This window comes from Anomaloglossus baeobatrachus, chromosome 2 (genome assembly GCF_048569485.1).
Source record: "Anomaloglossus baeobatrachus isolate aAnoBae1 chromosome 2, aAnoBae1.hap1, whole genome shotgun sequence".
Lineage (NCBI taxonomy): Eukaryota > Metazoa > Chordata > Amphibia > Anura > Aromobatidae > Anomaloglossus > Anomaloglossus baeobatrachus.
The window spans coordinates 334,175,041-334,193,682 of NC_134354.1; the positions used below are offsets into that span (position 1 = coordinate 334,175,041).

Here is an 18,642-nt window from a genome sequence, read left to right on the forward strand (position 1 = left end):
GGCGCTGGCGTGGATGAACCCCGTGTGGGAGAAGGAGGACCCCATGACCAAGGATCTTCAACAGTTCCTACAGGCCTTCCGCAGTACCTTTGACGAGCCAGGACGCGCCTCTGCCTCTGCTTCATCACTCCTCCGCCTACGTCAAGGGACACTGACGGTGGGTCAATACGCCATCCGTTTCCGCACTTTGGCTTCAGAACTCGGGTGGAATAATGAGGCCCTAACAGCCGCCTTCTGGGAAGGACTCTCGAGTCGCATCAAGGATGAGTTGGCGGGTCGGGACGTGCCCTCCACCCTAGATGCACTGATCGCCCTAGCAACTCGTGTGGACATACGTTTTCAGGAGCGCTCCAAAGAGCTATCTCGGGAGAGACGCCCGGTACGGCATTCTCCTCCGCCGCAGAAGTCCTCCGTTCCTCAGTCATCAACAGCTGGGATTCCCGTCCACGAGCCCATGCAGATCGACCGAGTGCGGCAGTCTGAACGACGTCGAGCAGAGCGGCTCGCCCAGGGCCTCTGCTTTTACTGTGGTGAGGACACCCACCTGCTACGCTCCTGTCCAGAGAGGCCGGGAAACTCCAAAGCCTAGGGTTGGTAGGAGAGGCCACCCTAGGTGCTGGGACCCTCTCTGACCCAGTTACATGGACAGTGCAAGTGACCACGGGAGAGACGCGGTTCACGGCTGATGCCTACCTCGATTCCGGGGCAGCAGGCAATTTCATCCAGCAGGCCACGGTGGACAAGTACCGGGTGCCTGTCATGCCACTCGACAAACCCCTAGTGATTGCCTCGGTGGATGGGAGGCCTCTCTCTGATACCATCTCCTTGATCACCAGGCCTGTCGAACTACGCATCGGTGCCCTTCACACCGAGAACATCGCTCTCTATGTTCTCCCACACATGTCCCACCAGATCCTGTTGGGACTCCCATGGTTGCGGACACATGAACCATCGGTTAGCTGGGGTACTGGCGAAGTCACCCGTTGGGGCTCTTCGTGTCATGAGAGGTGCCTAAAGTCCATACCACCCCTCCGACGACCTCCGGTTCCTGAGACCCTAACGGGGCTGCCTTCGGCCTATTGGTCCTTTGCCGATGTCTTTGACAAAAAGGAATCCGAGGTACTGCCGCCACATCGTCCATACGATTGTGCCATTGACCTGCTTCCAGGGACAACCCCACCTAGAGGACGGATATATCCTTTATCTCCAGCCGAAACCAGGGCCATGTCAGATTACATCTCAGAGAGCCTAGCAAGAGGGTTCATTCGGAGATCCTCCTCTCCTGCTGGAGCAGGTTTCTTCTTTGTCAAGAAGAAAGAGGGCGACTTACGCCCATGCATAGACTACCGGGGTCTCAACCAAATCACCGTGAAAAACAAATACCCCCTGCCGCTCATTCCCGAATTATTTGACCGGCTTAGAGGAGCTCGTGTGTTCACCAAGCTGGATCTTCGGGGTGCTTACAATCTGGTACGCATCCGCTCTGGTGACGAATGGAAAACCGCGTTTAATACGCGCGATGGACATTATGAGTACTGCGTGATGCCCTTCGGTCTGTGTAACGCTCCTGCCGTCTTCCAAGAACTGGTGAATGACGTGTTTCGGGACCTTCTCTACATCTGTGTGGTTGTTTATCTAGATGACATCCTTGTCTTCTCTCCGGACCTCCAAACCCACAGAGAAAACGTACAGCTGGTCTTACAAAGACTGAGAGAGAATCGCCTGTACGCAAAGTATGAGAAGTGTGTCTTTGAGCAGTCTTCCCTCCCCTTTCTGGGGTACATCATCTCTGATACTGGACTGCAGATGGACCCCAAGAAGGTCTCCGCCATCATCAACTGGCCTCCGCCTTCTGGACTGAAGGCAATCCAACGCTTCCTGGGATTCGCCAACTACTACCGACAGTTTATCCCGCACTTCTCTGCCTTGACCGCTCCTCTCTCCGCTTTGACCAAAAAGGAGGCTAATCCTAAGGACTGGTCACCTGCGGCAGACGCCGCATTTTGTTCTTTGAAGCGAGCATTCGCCTCCGCCCCTGTACTCCACCGACCGGAGTTAAACCGCCAGTTCACCTTGGAGGTGGATGCCTCCTCCTCAGGAGCCGGAGCAGTGCTCATGCAAAAATCCTCCTCCGGGAAGATGGTGACCTGCGGTTTCTTCTCTAAGAGCTTCTCAGCACCCGAACGTAATTACACCATCGGTGACCGAGAACTACTGGCGGTCAAACTGGCTCTGGAGGAGTGGCGCTACCTCCTGGAAGGAGCAGTGTACCCCGTGATTATCTACACGGACCACAAAAACCTGGAATACCTGCGGTCCGCTCAGCGACTGAACCCACGGCAAGCCAGGTGGTCCTTATTCTTTGCCAGGTTTGACTTCCAGCTCCACTTCCGACCAGCGGACAAGAATGTACGCGCTGATGCCTTGTCTAGGTCGCTCATGCCCATGGAACAGGAGGAAGAGACTATCCAGCCTATCATCTCTCCTAGCAAGATTGTTCCGGTGGCTCCTGTCACTCTGGCCCAGATACCACCTGGGAAGACCTATGTCTCGGAGACCGACAGGCTAACGGTCTTACACTGGGGTCATACCTCAAAAACAGCCGGCCATGCAGGCCAGAAGAGAACATGGGGTGCAATTGTACGCCATTACTGGTGGCCATCTCTTCGCACGGACGTCGCCGCCTTTGTCTCTGCCTGCTCCTCTTGTGCCAGAAACAAGACGCCCAAACACCTCCCACATGGCCGCCTTCTGCCTCTGCCGATACCTTCGATTCCGTGGCAACACATAGCAATGGACTTTATTACGGACTTGCCATTGTCATCCGGGCACACAGTCATATGGGTCGTGGTGGACCGGTTCTCAAAAATGGCTCATTTCGTTCCTATGGCTGGACTGCCCTCTGCTCAGGAACTCGCGGACGCTTTTATACAACACATCTTCCGCTTGCATGGCTTTCCATTACACATCGTATCAGACAGAGGAACTCAGTTCACCTCCCGCTTCTGGAGGGCTCTCTGTAACCATCTGGGAGTGACTCTGGACTTTTCATCTGCATACCATCCTCAGTCTAATGGCCAAGTAGAGAGGGTCAATCAAATCTTGACCTCATTTCTACGTCACTATGTTAACGCCCATCACGACGACTGGTCCGCTCTTCTACCTTGGGCTGAATTCTCCCACAACCACCACATCAGTGAGTCGTCCTCCAGCTCTCCCTTCCATGTTGTTTACGGACTTCAGCCTTCCATCCCATTGCCTGTATCCCCCTCTTCGGATGTCCCTGCTGCAGATACAGTAGCCCGTGACTTTGCCACCATTTGGGACTCTGTCAAGGTGTCTCTAGGACGTGCTTCCCTGCGGATGAAGAGACACGCAGACAAGAAACGCCTGGATCCTCCGTGTTTCTCTCCTGGAGACCTCGTCTGGCTTTCTTCCCAGTACGTCCGCCTGAAGATACCTTCATACAAGCTGGGTCCTCGCTACATTGGGCCGTTTAAAGTCCTCACCAGGATCAATGAGGTTTCCTACAAGCTGCAGCTCCCGGCCACGATGAGGATACCCAACTCGTTCCACGTCTCCCTGCTCAAGCCGGTGGTCCTTGGTCCCTTCTCCGCTGCTGCCAGTCCAGCTCCTCCACCTATTGCCGATGATGACATCTATGCGGTAAGGGATATCGTGGCCATGAAGACCGTACGAGGTCGGCAGTTCTTCCTGGTGGACTGGGAAGGGTATGGTCCTGAGGATAGGTCCTGGGAGCCCAGGGAGAACGTAGGCACTCCTCTTATCCGTGCCTTCTTGTCCCGGTTGCGGGGAGGGGGGCGTGGGGGGGGGGGGTACTGTCACGCTCCCCGGGTCCTCGGCTCCCCTCCCCGGGTCCTCGGCTCCCCTCCCCGGGTCCTCAGCCCCGCTCCCCGGCTCACCTGCCACGCTCCCCTCGTCCCAGCCTCCGGTGCCCGTCCTCCATAGGTCCTCTGGTCGCCGATCCCGGCGTCCGACATCTTCCCAGGCCCTGGCCGGCTCTCCTGCGTCCTCCTCGCAGCCTCCTTCCCTGGCTTCTGGCACCCGGGCCGCGCGCATGCGCATTAGGGCACGCGCGCGGTCACTGACCCTTTCTTAAAGGGCCAGCGTCCAGTAACAGGAAATGAGGTTAGTCAGGTTCAGGGTATAAAGGGGGTTCTTGTCCAAGGGGGCGGGGCCTGATCTTCGTGTTCCCTGAGCTAGGAGTCAGGTCTCCTGGTGTTTATGTGCCTGTACTCACCTATCTCTCTTTGTAGAGCCGTACCTGCCTCGCCATCCAGTCTGCCGTATCCCGAACCCCGCACGCTGTCCGTCTGCCATCCGACAGCACCTGCCATCTCGGATCCCTGCGGTGACCCGTCATCTTGCTCCAGAGGTTCCGGACTCCGCCTGATATCATCTCGGCCTCCGAACCTGAGCTACGTCACCAAGACTACCTTCTGTGACTCCGTGGTCCCAGGGACTCCTCCGCTGTCTTCACTTGCACGGACTATCCTGCTGCCCTTCAGTGCTTCAGCTGCCGGACTCCCTACCTCCATCTTAGAGTTCGGTCCAGTGGATCCACCTCCTGGGTCTGCCCGACCGCCCGGCCGTGACACATGTGTCACAGAGGCGGAAATCCTCTGCGATCTGAACTCAAAATCTTTCTCTGGGACTTCTAGTTCCATGAGGATTATTGTACACATTCAGGGCTAGGTTCATGGGATGGTCAGAAGTGATGGGCGGGACTGACCATCCACATACCTCCCATACGTAGGTGTATCTAATGAGATTTTATGGAGCTGTCGTTTATCACATGATCCCTATGAGTAGGTGGGAGCCATCTTGCTGAAAGCACATGCTCAGGAGTTCATGTGCATGCTGAGACAGCAAAGGGTTCTGAGAGTCTAGAGAGCTGCAAAGTGTACTGGGGCTCTGGACTGACAGCAAGTGTCGTCAAACGGAGCTGGTCCGAGGACCTGGTTAGTGAGCCCAGTGAGAGAGTCTCCCTGGAGGTAGAGCCTGGATGAAGGCAGACGTAGAAACCTACAAAGCGACTGACAGGTAACACCCTGAGAAAAGGGGACGTGGACTGGCTAATGCCAGAGAATGAACTGTATGGACATTCGGTGGTTTAAACTGACAGTGAGACATTGTTGCCCTGCGGGAGAGTGGCTGTGGCCCATTAGACTGCGTTGTTTGAGGATGTGAATAAATCACCTGGATTGGTTAAGTGACAAAGTGCTCATGTGTCTTGATCTCGCTGCCAGACGTGTGCCGCAATACGTTCGGGGCCCAGGTCATTACAACACTCAGTATATACCTGTAAAACATATCAGCGAGGTACAGACCCACAAGATCAGCGGCGCCAGCTCATGCACTGGGGTTATACACTCAGTATATAGAACATATCAGGGAGGTATAGACTCTTGAGATCATTGGCACCAGCACCTGCAGTTATACACTCAGTATATAGAACATATCTGGCAGGTACAGACACCAGAGATCAATGGCGCCAGTTCCTGCAGTTATACACTCAGTATATGAATGCGCTCACACGAGCCGTGTAACTCACACGAGTCTCGCATTGCATCACCCGGCACGGCTGTACACTCTCCTTACAGGAGCGGGTTGGCTACATGTATTTCTATGCAGCTGAGACGCTCCTGTCCAGAAAGTGTGCGGCCGTATCGGGTGATGCGATCCGATACTCCTGCAAATCATACAGCTCGTGTGAATGCACTCTATAGAATATATCAGGGAGGTGCAGACCCCTGAGATTGGTTGCAGGGAGACAGGCTGGGGGCGCATCTGACTACAACCAATCACAGATTCCAGGCCGGCTGGTGGGCGAGGAAAGAAATGCATATGCATGAACAATGATGAGGAAGTGAAGGAGAGGCCACAGGAGCAGTTTAGATCTGCGACGGAGCCTTTGTAAGTGTGACGCCCTGGTAGAACCAGGTAGTCACACAAAAGGCCCCTGCATAACACCTTCCCTCACAGGGTTACACACAGCCGACCTGAAACCCTAGCCACTCCCCTCAGGGCAAGACAGGCACCCCAGTGGGCGGGATCAGGCTGATGAAGAACACCCACCTAAGGGTCTAGACAGTCCGGGGTGGGAAAAAAGACAGATGAAGTCTAGAGGTCAAGTTGAGAGGAGTGGAAGCTGGGGCTAGTTGTAGCTCCAGCGGAGGTGAAGTTCAAGTTGACTGGCGCCAGGGTTGGAGCCTTGGTGCATTGGCTAGGTGGCAGACGGTGGTCTCCATCAGCAGGAGACGGGAAGACGGCAGCCGGAGATCCGAGGTGGACCGGGACAGGGTTGCAGCCCGTCGGTACCGACTCGGAACCCGTGCACAGAGGGGGTACTTGGACCCTGAAGCCAGGACCGGAACTAACGGCCTAGCTAATTAACCAACTGAGGGCAGGATTTTAGGTCCTGTCCCAACCAAAGTCCCAAAAGCAGACAACCACCCACAGAGAGGGATAGGGCATCCGCCAGGGCCCGGTAGATCCCACGGGACAGCGTCAGCGGGCACGGCTCCTCAGGTACACAATACACTGGGAGCGGACTCTTGCGTTTCACACCAGGAAGTCTACACAAACAAAACAGTGCAGAGGGAAAAGACGGCGACCACCAGCCTGGGTGGGGGACCAGAGTACAACCGGCTGCGGCGGCTGGCCACCAGCACCTTGGTTTACCAAAAGACTCATATGATTTATTCAACTGTGAGTAACCAAACATCCCCTGGTATGTCTGGGCGCGCAGGCCCCTGCCATCACCATCCCTTGCACCGGGTCCTGGGGCAACCATCCCTACCCACGGTTAACATCCAGCTGCCATCACACCTCCCCCGGGTATCCCGCAACAGCAGCGGTGGTGTCACACTTCACCACACACCGTGGGTAGCGTCACGAACTGATTACGGCCAAGCCCGTACAACTATGCCCCCCTTTCCATTTGGCGTGTCCACGTGACCTCCGGGTCTGGAAAATCCCTCGAGCCACACAGCGGATCCGGAAGGATCCAGCTGTGGACGCCCGCGGGTAACCTGAGTGACGTCATCGCTGATAGCAAGACTCCCTTCAGTTGCTGCGTGGAGCTCACAGGGAGGGGTCGGGCTCTAAGGCCGCTAGCTGTCAGCTTCCGATGTAGCAGAGCTGAAAGCGTCATGGGACCTCGTGTGGATTACTTTGGACCTGGAGGGGTGTTTGGGGATTAATAAAGTGGTGAAAGAGGGTGTTTTTTTGTCTATTACCCCCCAAAAATCCTTTATTTGTATGTGTTTATTTTCTTTAGCTTACAGATTAATCATGGAAGGTGTCTCATAGACTCCTGCCATGATTAACCTAGGACTTAGTGGCAGCTATGGGCTGCCATTAACTCCTTATTACCCTGATTGCCAATGCACCAGGGCAATTCGGAAAGAGCCGGGTAAGGTCCCGGGACTGTTGCATCTAATGGATGCGGCAATTTCGGGCGGCCACTGGCTTATATTTTTAGGCTGGGGGGCAACCTAAAAATGATAGGCCTCCCCAGTCTGAGAATACCAGCCCTCAGCTGTGTGGCTTTATCTTGGCTGGGTATCATTTGGGGGGGACTGCTCGCTGTTTTTTTAAATTATTTATTTTACTGCACATTATATAGACCCACTCACTGGCGGCTGTGATTGGTTGCACTGAGACAGCTGTCACTCAGCATGGGGGCTCTTCTGATTACAACCAATCATAGATGCCGGTGGGCGGGGGAAGCAGTGAATATGAGATGGCCTAATGAGCTGCCACCACTTTCAAAAGAGGACAAGCCGCTGGAGCTTTGTCACAGCTGTGCAGTGCCGCGCCGGTGATCGGTGAGTATAAGAGAGGGGGAGAGAGGCAGAAAGAGATACCGACCTACAGAGAGAGAGAAACCGACCTACAGAGAGAGAGACTGGCAGAGAGACCGGCCGGCCGGCAGAAAGACCGACCGGCAGAGAGACCGACCGACCCGGCAGAGAGACCGACCGACCGGCAGAGAGACCGACCGGCAGAGAAACCAACAGAGAGAGAGAGACCTACACCGACAGAGAGAGAGAAACCGACCAACCGACAGAGAGACAGAGAGAGTGTGGGTGGAAAATGCAACCAAAACGCACTGAAGAAGTGACATGCTGCTTTTTTTTAGGCATCGATTTTGTCAAATATTTGGCATCCAAAATTCTGCCTAAAAAAAAGCAACGTGTGCATGGAATTTTCTGACTTCTCATAGACTTTGCTGGGGAAGCACAACGCATGCATTTTGACAATGGCACAGTGCAGTTTTAAACGCAACCAAAACGCAGGAAAAAACGCAACGTGCGCACATAACTTTATTGGAACAATTTCACTAAATTGTGCAAACACACATAAAAACATTTAGTACCAGTAAAACACTGGACATACAAAAGACCCACTCCTATACTTGCTCATAATAAAACTACAAAGTATACTTAAAAAAAATAATTTCATTAACCCCATATATGATAAATCTTTTACAGAGCTAAAAACAAGGATTTTACAAAGACACTAACATTGTAGATGTATACATGTAATTCACAGTAAAACCTGACCCAATATGGACGTAGTACTAAATAAGGGGAACAAGGCATATAATCCAAGAAATAAAGCTGATGATGGCAGGGAAAAAGGGATTAGGGATGAGGTAGATAGTAGGCGTAAGCCTGCATGGCCCCACGCGTTGCGCCACGTGTTGTGGCTTCCTCAGGGGTATAACAAATGCACAAAGAAGTGAGAATTATATAGAATGAAAAGAAGAAATATTTATTCTTGAGCTTTATTTCTTGTTCTCCCTATTTAGGACTACGTCCATATTGGGATAGGTATTACTATGTATTACAAATATACATTTATAATGTCAGTGTCTTTGGCTTTGTAAAATCCTTGGTTTTGGTTCTGTAAAACTCTTATCATACAGTGCTTTACAATAGTATTCGGGACCCTTGATTTTTTCAACCTTTTCCCACATTTCAGGCTTCAAACATAAAGATAAAAATTTAAATTTTATGCTGAAGAATCAACAAGTGGGACACAATTGTGAAGTTGAACAAAATTTATTGCTTAATTTAAACTTTTTTAAAAAATAAAACACTGAAAATTGGGGCGTGCAATATTATTCGTCTCCTTTACTTTCTGTGCAGCAAACTCACTCCAGAAGTTCATTGAGGATCTCTGAATGATCCAATGTTGTCCTAAATGACTGATGATGATAAATATAATCCACCTGTGTGTAATCAAGTCTCCGTATAAATGCACCTGCTCTGTGACAGTCTCAGTGTTCTGTTTAAAGCACATAGAGCATCATGAAAACCAAGGAACACAACAGGCAGGACCGTGATACTGTTGTGGAGAAGTTTAAAGCCGGATTTGGTTACAAAAAGATTTCCAAAACTTTAAACATACCAAGAAGCACTGTGCAAGCGATCATATTGAAATGGAAGGAGTATCATACCACTGCAAATCTACCAAGACCCAGACGTCCCTCAAAACTTTCATCTCAAACAAGGAGAATACTGATCAGAGATGCAGCCAAGAGGCCCATGGTCACTCTGGATGAACTGCAGAGATCTACAGATGAGGTGGGAGAGTCTGTCCATAGGACAACAATTAGTCGTACACTGCACAAATCTGGCCTTTATGGAAGAGTGGCAAGAAGAAAACCATTTCTCAAAGATATCCATAAAAAGTGTTGTTTAAAGTTTTCCACAAGCGACCTGGGAGACACACTAAACATGTGGAAGAAGGTGCTTTGGTCAGATGAAACCAAAATCAAACTTTTTAGGCACAATGACAAATGATATGTTTGGTGTAAAAGCAACACAGCTCATCACTCTGAACACACCATCCCCACTGTCAAACGTGGTGGTAGCAGCATCATGGTTTGGGCCTGCTTTTCTTAAGGAGGGACAGGGAAGATGGTTAAAATTGATGGAAAGGTGGATGGAGCCAAATACAGGACCGTTCTTGAAGAAAACCTGTTGGAGTCTGAAAAAGACCTGAGACTGGGACGGAGATTTGTCTTCCAACAAGACAATGATACAAAACAAAGCAAAATTTACAATAGAATGGTTCACAAATAAACGTATCCAGGTTTTAGAATGGCCAAGTCAAAAGGGTACTTTACACGCTATGATATCGATACCGATATCGCTAGCGAGCATACCCGCCCCCGTCAGTTGTGCATCACGGGCAAATCGCTGCCCATGGCGCACAACATCGCTTACACCCGTCACACGGACTTACCTTCCCTGCGACGTCGCTCTGGCCGGCAATCCGCCTTCTTTCTAAGGGGGCGGTTTGTGCGGCGTCACAGTGACTTTACAAGGCAGCCGTCCAATAGCAGAGGAGGGGCGGAGATGAGCGGCCGGAACATGCCGCCCACCTCCTTGCTTCCTCACTGCCGGTGGACACAGGTAAGGAGATGTTCGTCGTTCCTGCGGTGTCACACATAGCGATGTGTGCTGCCGCAGGAACGACGAACAATATCGTACCTGCAGCAGCAACGATATTTGGGAAAGGAGCGACGTGTCAATGAGCAACGATTTTTCACGTTTTTGTACTCGATCGTCGCTCCTTGGTGTCACACGCTGAAATGTCGCTAATGGCGCTGGATGTGCTTCACTAACGACCTGACTCCGACGATATATCGTTAGCGATGTCGCAGCGTGTAAAGCACCGTAAAGTCCAGACCTGAATCCAATCGAGAGTCTGTGGAAAGAGCTGAAAACTGGTGTTCAAAAATGCTCTCCATCCAACCTCACTCAGCTCGAGCTGTTTGCAAAGGAAGAATGGGCAAGAATTTCAGTCTCTCGATGTGCAAAAGTGATAGACACATACCCCAAGCGACTTGCAGCTGTAATCGTAGCACAAGGTGGCGCAACAAGGTATTAACTTAAAGGGGACTGCACGCCCCACTTTTCTGTTATTTATTTTTTAAAAAACTTGCACGCCCCAATTTTCAGTTTTTATTTTTTAAAAAAGTTTAAAATAAGCAATAAATTTCGTTCAGCTTCACAATTGTGTCCCACTTGTTGTCGATTCTTCACCATAAAATTTAAATTTTATCTTTATGTTTGAAGCCTGAAATGGGGAAAAGGTTGAAAAAAATCAAGGGGCTGAATACTTTCACAAGGCACTGTATATAGGGTTTTTTTTGAGGTACACTTTGTAGCTTTTTCATGAGCAAGTGGGTCTTTTGTGTGTCCAGTGTTATACTGGTTTTAAATGTTTTTATTTGTGTTTGCACAATTTAGTGTAATTATTCCAATAAATGATAGATATTGCACCTCATTGTATTCCATCATTCCCGCATATATTTATATCTGTAGTTGGTCACTTGGTGCCCTACATATACTTTTGTTTTTTGATGTTACATGGAGATTTTTACCAACTTTTCCAACTGTCATGACGGCATCAGGATCTGTTCAGACTACTGATTCTGACACTGCCTAATAACTTCTCTGAAGTATATAATCAGCGCAGACTGACTCGGGGGTTGACAAACAGATTGTTAGTTCATAAGCAGGCTAGCAAGAGTTAATCTCTGCTGGTCTGCTTGTGAGTCATCTTTGATCACATGTTGTGGAGGAGCCAATCACATCTGCTCCCCTCCGATATATACTGCCTGAACACTTCCAATAGTGCCAGCTATAGTTTACCTTAGGCTGCTTTCACACTACATTTTTTTAACATGCGTAACGAACTTTTTTTGCTACAAAAGCGGATCCCTGCTTTTACAGCAAAAAAACGTATGCAAACATGTTACGAGGGGGACCCGGGGAAGCGTGCCAAGATGGGAAATGGACAGCTTCCGCCGGTCAAGGTCCACTGTGCGGTGTAAGGGACCGCTGCTATGGTCAGGAAAGAGTGAGCGGGTTGCTGCTAGTGATCGTCTGGAACGTCACAGACGATCTATGTACACCGGTCCGCCCTAACCCGTGAGGGTTGTATGGCTCGGGGCTTCTCGTACGGTGTACCTGTTGCACGGGGACGCACAGAGGTGCCTACACACGTGTGCCAGCAGGAGTCACAGGAATATGGCACGGGGGTAGCACAGAGGTGCCCACGCATGTGTGCTTCAGAAACCAAGTGAGTCCGACAGAGACTCGAGGAGCTCACCTGGGACAGGAACACAGCCTGCTAAACGGGATACTGCCGGAGCAGCAAGGCAGGGGCAAGACCTGCAAACTAGGTGCTGCCTGAGCAGCAAGGGCAAAGCCCACAAAAGACAATAGTGCCTGAGCAGTGGCGTGGCAGCACGCTGCCAGACATCCAAACATAGAAGGACGGTCGCGCACCGCCATGATGGCAGGGGGAGCTTTTAAGGAGGTGTAGCTCCACCCAAGGGCGGGCGCGAGACGGGCGTGACCCAATCAGGGTTCGTGACGCCCTGGCCCAGCCAGTCAGGATTCAGCACATCACCAGCCTCGTCATGGGGCCGTGTGATATCAGTGAGCGAATCAGAAGACGTCACGTAGAGCACATGCTCATCCTCCTGCCTCTGGGTCATAAAGGCAGGATCCTCGGTTTCACAATGTGCAGAGACATGGGAAGTCTTGCTGCTTCCCTGAGCATCTATTCTTTGCACACTGCGCAACCTCCCAGAGCCTCTGTGATGCTGAGCAGGAGAGCTCATGGCAGGCAAGGGACGGGAGACCGCTCCATTCCTTGCAAGGGGAGAACCACTAGGTGTCACCCTTCTGCTGTGTCTCTGAGGAGGCAACTCCTGCAGACTGCGCAGTCTCCCAGACCTTTGGCACTGCTGAGTAGGAGGGCTCGTGGCAGACAAGGAATGGGGGACCACCTCATAGCTTGCAACAAGAGAGCCACGACGTGTAACATGGACCCCCCCCCCCCCCCGCCTGCGCTCGAAGGCTGCCACCAAACCCGGGGCGTGGACATGCTCCTCCAATTCCCAGGACCTATGCTCCGGGCCACGACCGACCCACTCCACGAGGAAGTACCTCTTGCCCTGTACAATTTTTGTTCTTACTAGCTTCGCTACTTCAGGGTCGTCGGACGAGAAGCCAACCTGGGACAGCAGAGACCCCGAGGTTTTAGGTCGTACGGGTTTCAGAAGAGATACATGAAAAGTATTAGAAATAGCCCAGCATGGAGGGAGCTGGAGTCGATATACCGCCGGGGTTACCCGCTCTATTACTGTAAACGGACCCAGGTACCTAGGAGCGAACTCGGCTGTCTGTACCGGAAGGTAGATATGTTTAGAAGACAGCCACACTAGGTCTCCAGGTGCGAAAGATGGCGCAGAGTGAAGAAGACCCGCAGGTCTCTGCCTGAACGGTTTATTATACGCATACGACGTACAGACTTGCCTATTCTCCTGTACATCCTGGGCTACCTCCGGCCCCCAATAATGCCTGACCGCAGGGTCTCTGGTCCTGTCGACCCTGAAGTGACCCCTGCCTTTGGAGGCACGATCCCATGACAGCACATCATTCCGTGGGTCAGGGGGAATGAGGGTCTTACCAGGTGGCACCTGGTCTAGGGAAACGGAAGTGACCCTCCTCACGCTGACTGGAGGTGGAACAAGACACTGTGTTTCTTCCGATGGTTTCGAACATCGGGTGTCTACATGTCCCCTCTGCCCACAGGTAAAGCAATCGACCGACGGCCGATAACCTGTGGTAGAGGAGACCACTGTGGAGATTTCCATTGGCTCCACAGAATAGTCAATAGAGCTGGCTGGGAGGCCTGTCTGGTGGGGAAGGGAAGTCATAGACTCTGTAGACCAGGTAGACGTGGGTGCTGAAGAGACCTCGAGCCTCCGCTCCGCGTGGCGGATGTCGATGCGAGAGGCAAGCCGAATCAAGGACTCTAAGGTGGTCGGCACGTCACGCGTGGCCAGCGCGTCTTTGACGAACCCTGCCAGACCCTCCCAGAACACAGGGACCAGGACTTTATCTGACCAGTCCAGCTCTGCGGCGAGTGTCCTGAATTGCACCGCAAAGTCCCCGACTGAAGTGGACCTCTGCCGAAGGCGTAGGAGCCGCAGCGTGGAGTCGTGGGTGACTTGAGGCCCGAGGAACACCTTTCTCATGGCCTCAAGATAAACTGGAAGGTGATTCACCACCCGATCTCCGCGCTCCCACAACAGCATGGACCATTTTAGCGCTTTCCCTGTGAGCAGGGACTGGACGAAGGCTACCTTCGCCTTCTCAGTAGCGTAATCAGTCGCGGACAACTCCAAATAGGTGGTAACCTGGTTTATGAAACCACGGCACTCGGAGCCCTCCCCGCTGAAACGCTCTGGGAGCGCAAGGCGAGGCGACCTTCCGCACAATTCCACAGCCTGAGTAGCCGCCTGGGTGGCGACTGTCGCTAGAGCAGCCTTATCGGGGGAAGACCGCTCCACTGCTGCCAATCGTGACTCCAACTGCTGCACATAACGCAGCAACTGCTGCTGCTCTTCCGCCATAGCCAGACCTTTGGCGCGACCGTAATGTTACGAGGGGGACCCGGGGAAGTGTGCCAAGATGGGAAATGGACAGCTTCCGCCGGTCAAGGTCCACTGTGCGGTGTAAGGGACCGCTGCTATGGTCAGGAAAGAGTGAGCGGGTTGCTGCTAGTGATCGTCTGGAACGTCACAGACGATCTATGTACACCGGTCCGCCCTAACCCGTGAGGGTTGTATGGCTCGGGGCTTCTCGTACGGTGTACCTGTTGCACGGGGACGCACAGAGGTACCTACACACGTGTGCCAGCGGGAGTCACAGGAATATGGCACGGGGGTAGCACAGAGGTGCCTACGCACGTGTGCTTCAGAAACCAAGGGAGTCCGACAGAGACTCGAGGAGCTCACCTGGGACAGGAACACAGCCTGCTAAACAGGATACTGCCGGAGCAGCAAGGCAGGGGCAAGACCTGCAAACTAGGTGCTGCCTGAGCAGCAAGGGCAAAGCCCACAAAAGACAATAGTGCCTGAGCAGTGGCGTGGCAGCACGCTGCCAGACATCCAAACATAGAAGGACGGTCGCACACCGCCATGATGGCAGGGGGAGCTTTTAAGGAGGTGTAGCTCCACCCAAGGGCGGGCGCGAGACGGGCGTGACCCAATCAGGGTTCGTGACGCCCTGGCCCAGCCAGTCAGGATTCAGCACATCACCAGCCTCGTCATGGGGCTGTGTGATATCAGTGAGCGAATCAGAAGACGTCACGTAGAGCACATGCTCATCCTCCTGCCTCTGGGTCATAAAGGCGGGATCCTCGGTTTCACAATGTGCAGAGACATGGGAAGTCTTGCTGCTTCCCTGAGCATCTATTCTTTGCACACTGCACAACCTCCCAGAGCCGCTGTGATGCTGAGCAGGAGAGCTCATGGCAGGCAAGGGATGGGAAACCGCTCCATTCCTTGCAAGGGGAGAACTACTAGGTGTCACCCTTCTGCTGTGTCTCTGAGGAGGCAACTCCTGCAGACTGCGCAGTCTCCCAGACCTTTGGCGCTGCTGAGTAGGAGTGCTCGTGGCAGACAAGGAATAGGGGACCACCTCATTCCTTGCAACAAGAGAGCCACGACGTGTAACACAAACACATGTGTTATTTTGCAGGATCCTGTCGCTAAGTTTATGGGCGGGCATTGGAGTCATGTGATCGGGAGTGAGGGAGACTGAACGTGAAAGACTGGGAGCCGACATCTGACAGCTGTGGAGGCTTGTAACCAAGGTAAACATCGGGTAACTTGCTTGGATACCTGATATTTACATTGGTTACGAGCGTCTGCAGCTGCTAGGAGCTGGTTCCCTGCACACGTAACCAAGATAAACATTGGGTAACTAAGACCGCGGTTACCCGATGTTTACCTTGGTTACGAGCGTCCTCCGCTCTCAGGCGGGGAGAGTGGAGAGAGAGGGAGGGGGAGGGAGGGAGGTTGAGAGAGAGACTGATCACGCAAGGCTGATTTCTGTGCATGCTCAGTAGAGCAGGCAGGATCCTGTCTATCAGCATGCCAGCGTTCACATACGTTTGCATGCTGTTTAGTCAGGATCCAGCAATTTGCAGTATTTGGACGCAGCTCAAAAACGCTACAAGTAGCGTTTTTGAAAAAAGTTAAAAAACTGCAAGTCGCTGGATCCTTACTATAACGCAGGTGAACGCATGTTGACGCGAGTCCATTGCAAATGCATTGAAATGAAAACTCATTTGCACTGGATCCGTTTTTGCATTAAAAAAACGTTCATGACGGATGTTAAAAAAACGTAGTGTGAAAGCAGCCTTTGCTGGTTTGCTGCTGAAGTGTTGAGATCTAGACTAACTGGTGGTTGTAGTACTTGTTGTTGGATGTGGTTGTGGAGTGAACCCATGTTGCCTTCTTGTCTCTACCTTCCTGACCTTGCTTTTCTCCTGAGTGTCTCATTGTTGGTTCCTGCCTGTTTGCACGGTGTCAGAGTTTTGGCTTTCCTTTGTCTGTCTTTATCTGTGTTTCCATGTCTCCTGCCCCTTCCTTTCCTGGGAAGAGGCAGAAACAAGATTAGTTATGGTCAGGGGCTTAGCCAGGCACTAGACCCCTAGCATGAGGGACAGCATAGTCGCCCCTGTCCCTCGCTTTCCTATAGTCACATCGTGACACAGAGAAATGCATGAAGATACTAAAAGAGGTTTATACTCAGACAGAATTCTTATATTATGCATAATAGTAACAACAGTAGCTCCAACAGCTGCAATAGGTGAAAAGACAATTCTGAACCATGAATGATGACTGACAAATGCTAACTGGGGAAGAAGTGAAGGCTATATCAGATCTGGACTACATGTAGAGAGACAGGACAAAGTTTATAAGAGGGTAAACCTGATTGCATAACAATATAACAATACAATACATTGATAATTCAATACACTCCCTGACAAACGTTCTGTCGCTTATCCATGTTATGTAAATATAAGTTTATAACCGGACTTTAAATTCATCCATTGGTTTTCTAAATTACTTTTTTGAAAGCTGAAACCCTCCCAAATTTGGTTTAGGTTATGAAAATAAAGTTGCTGAAAAGCTGAAATATTGATCATTTAATGAACACAGAAAGGTCAGATTTTGGCAAGACAAAGTTGCCAAAGTTGTGGGACAAGTTGTGGGACATGACAAGGATGTGAACATTATCTGAATGTTATTACCTAGAATGAAAATCCTAATGAATTGCATATTCATATTTAATATCATAATTATTACCTACTAGTTCTACATTCTCATTATGACGTGTGCCATGTCTTTTTCTACCCTGTCCAGAAGTTCATGAATTTTCTATGCACACACCTGTAGATTTGGATCGCCCTCTGAGCATTTCCTCTTGCTCTCCTACGGGAGATGATTGGGAAGGAGTTTCAGAAGTTGGATTACAACGTAGGTCTTCTGAGCCTGCACGTTTCACAGCTGAACATTCTCATAACCAAACACACAATAGGTAAGACTCATACTCTTGTTATAGTTATTGCATAATTTTATTGGTCGTCAGTTTCACACTTTTTTTGTTTCTAGTTTGAGCATGGATGGAGTCAAGTCTTATCGAAGAGTGAGATGTTCTCAGAATTTGGAAAATTCTGCACAAGCAAAACCTCCATTACTATAAACTAAATTTCCAGTATCTGGGACATTGCAAAAATGGGGTTGGTAATGGGATGTAAAATGGACCTGATAGACACAATTATGTGCAATATATGGTTACATGGAACACTTTTATGCAGTTCTATATCTGTTTGGTATAGAAACTGACAGGAAGCTATTTCCTTCAAGATGAATTTTCCATTTATGCAATTGTAGAATATGGACAAAAGTGGTACTTATTTGGTACCCATAAAATATAAGTCTGGCTAAAGGGATTATAAGTATCTGAAAGCATCTATGTGCATTTTTTCTGTAGTTCTTTTTATATCTTCTGTATGTTGCTTTTGCTGCATTATATGATTATTTTTTATGTGTTCAGTTGTAGCCCCTTAGGATAGCCTTCATCATGAAAGTACCGTATTTTTCGGACTATAAGACGCACCGGACTATAAGACGCACCCTGGTTTTAGAGGAGGAAAATAGGAAAATAAAATTTTAAGCAAAAAATGTGGTCATGACACACTGTTATGGGTCGAGGATCTGCTGCCTACACTGTTATGGGGGTAATGTCCCCAAATTCTCTACTAAGGTGCCGCATCCTGGTAATGATCCTCCTGCCTTGTATATACAGTATATGTCCCTCATCCTGCTATATACCGTCATCCTGCCATATGGCCGCATCCTACTATATAACCCATCATGGCATATGCGCCCATCCTGCTGATATGACCCCATCCTCCTCAGATGACCCCATCCTGCTTGTATGACCCCATCCTGCTCAGATGACCCCATCCTGCTCAGATGACCCCATCCTGCTCAGATGACCCCATCCTGCTCAGATGACCCCATCCTGCTCATATTATACCCCCATCCTGGTGTATTGCCGCATCCTGTGGCACATAAAAAAAAATAAAAGTTCATACTCACCTCAGCTCACCTCACTCCCTGCAGCATCGCTCGTCCTCCGGTCTGTGTCAGCGGCAGCGCCGCTGAGTGGTGCCGTCCCCGTTCTCCTGCAGCATCACTTGTCCTCCCATCTGTGTCAGCGGCAG

The 18,642-nt window shown here is 50.8% G+C and overlaps 1 protein-coding gene across 5 annotated transcripts in view; it reads left to right on the forward strand.

Annotated features, from left to right (window-relative positions):
• The window catches only part of LOC142289985 (arf-GAP with SH3 domain, ANK repeat and PH domain-containing protein 3-like), a 224,445-nt gene extending 206,204 nt beyond the window's left edge, over positions 1-18,241 (forward strand). For all 5 annotated transcript variants that reach the window (XM_075333929.1, XM_075333930.1, XM_075333933.1 and 2 more), the window contains 2 exons: positions 17,276-17,450; positions 17,525-18,241. In XM_075333929.1, coding sequence (XP_075190044.1) covers positions 17,276-17,450; positions 17,525-17,615 — 266 coding nt within the window. In that variant the 3' untranslated portion in view covers positions 17,616-18,241. The remainder of the gene's footprint in view (positions 1-17,275; positions 17,451-17,524) is intronic.
• The last annotated feature ends 401 nt before the right edge of the window (positions 18,242-18,642 follow it).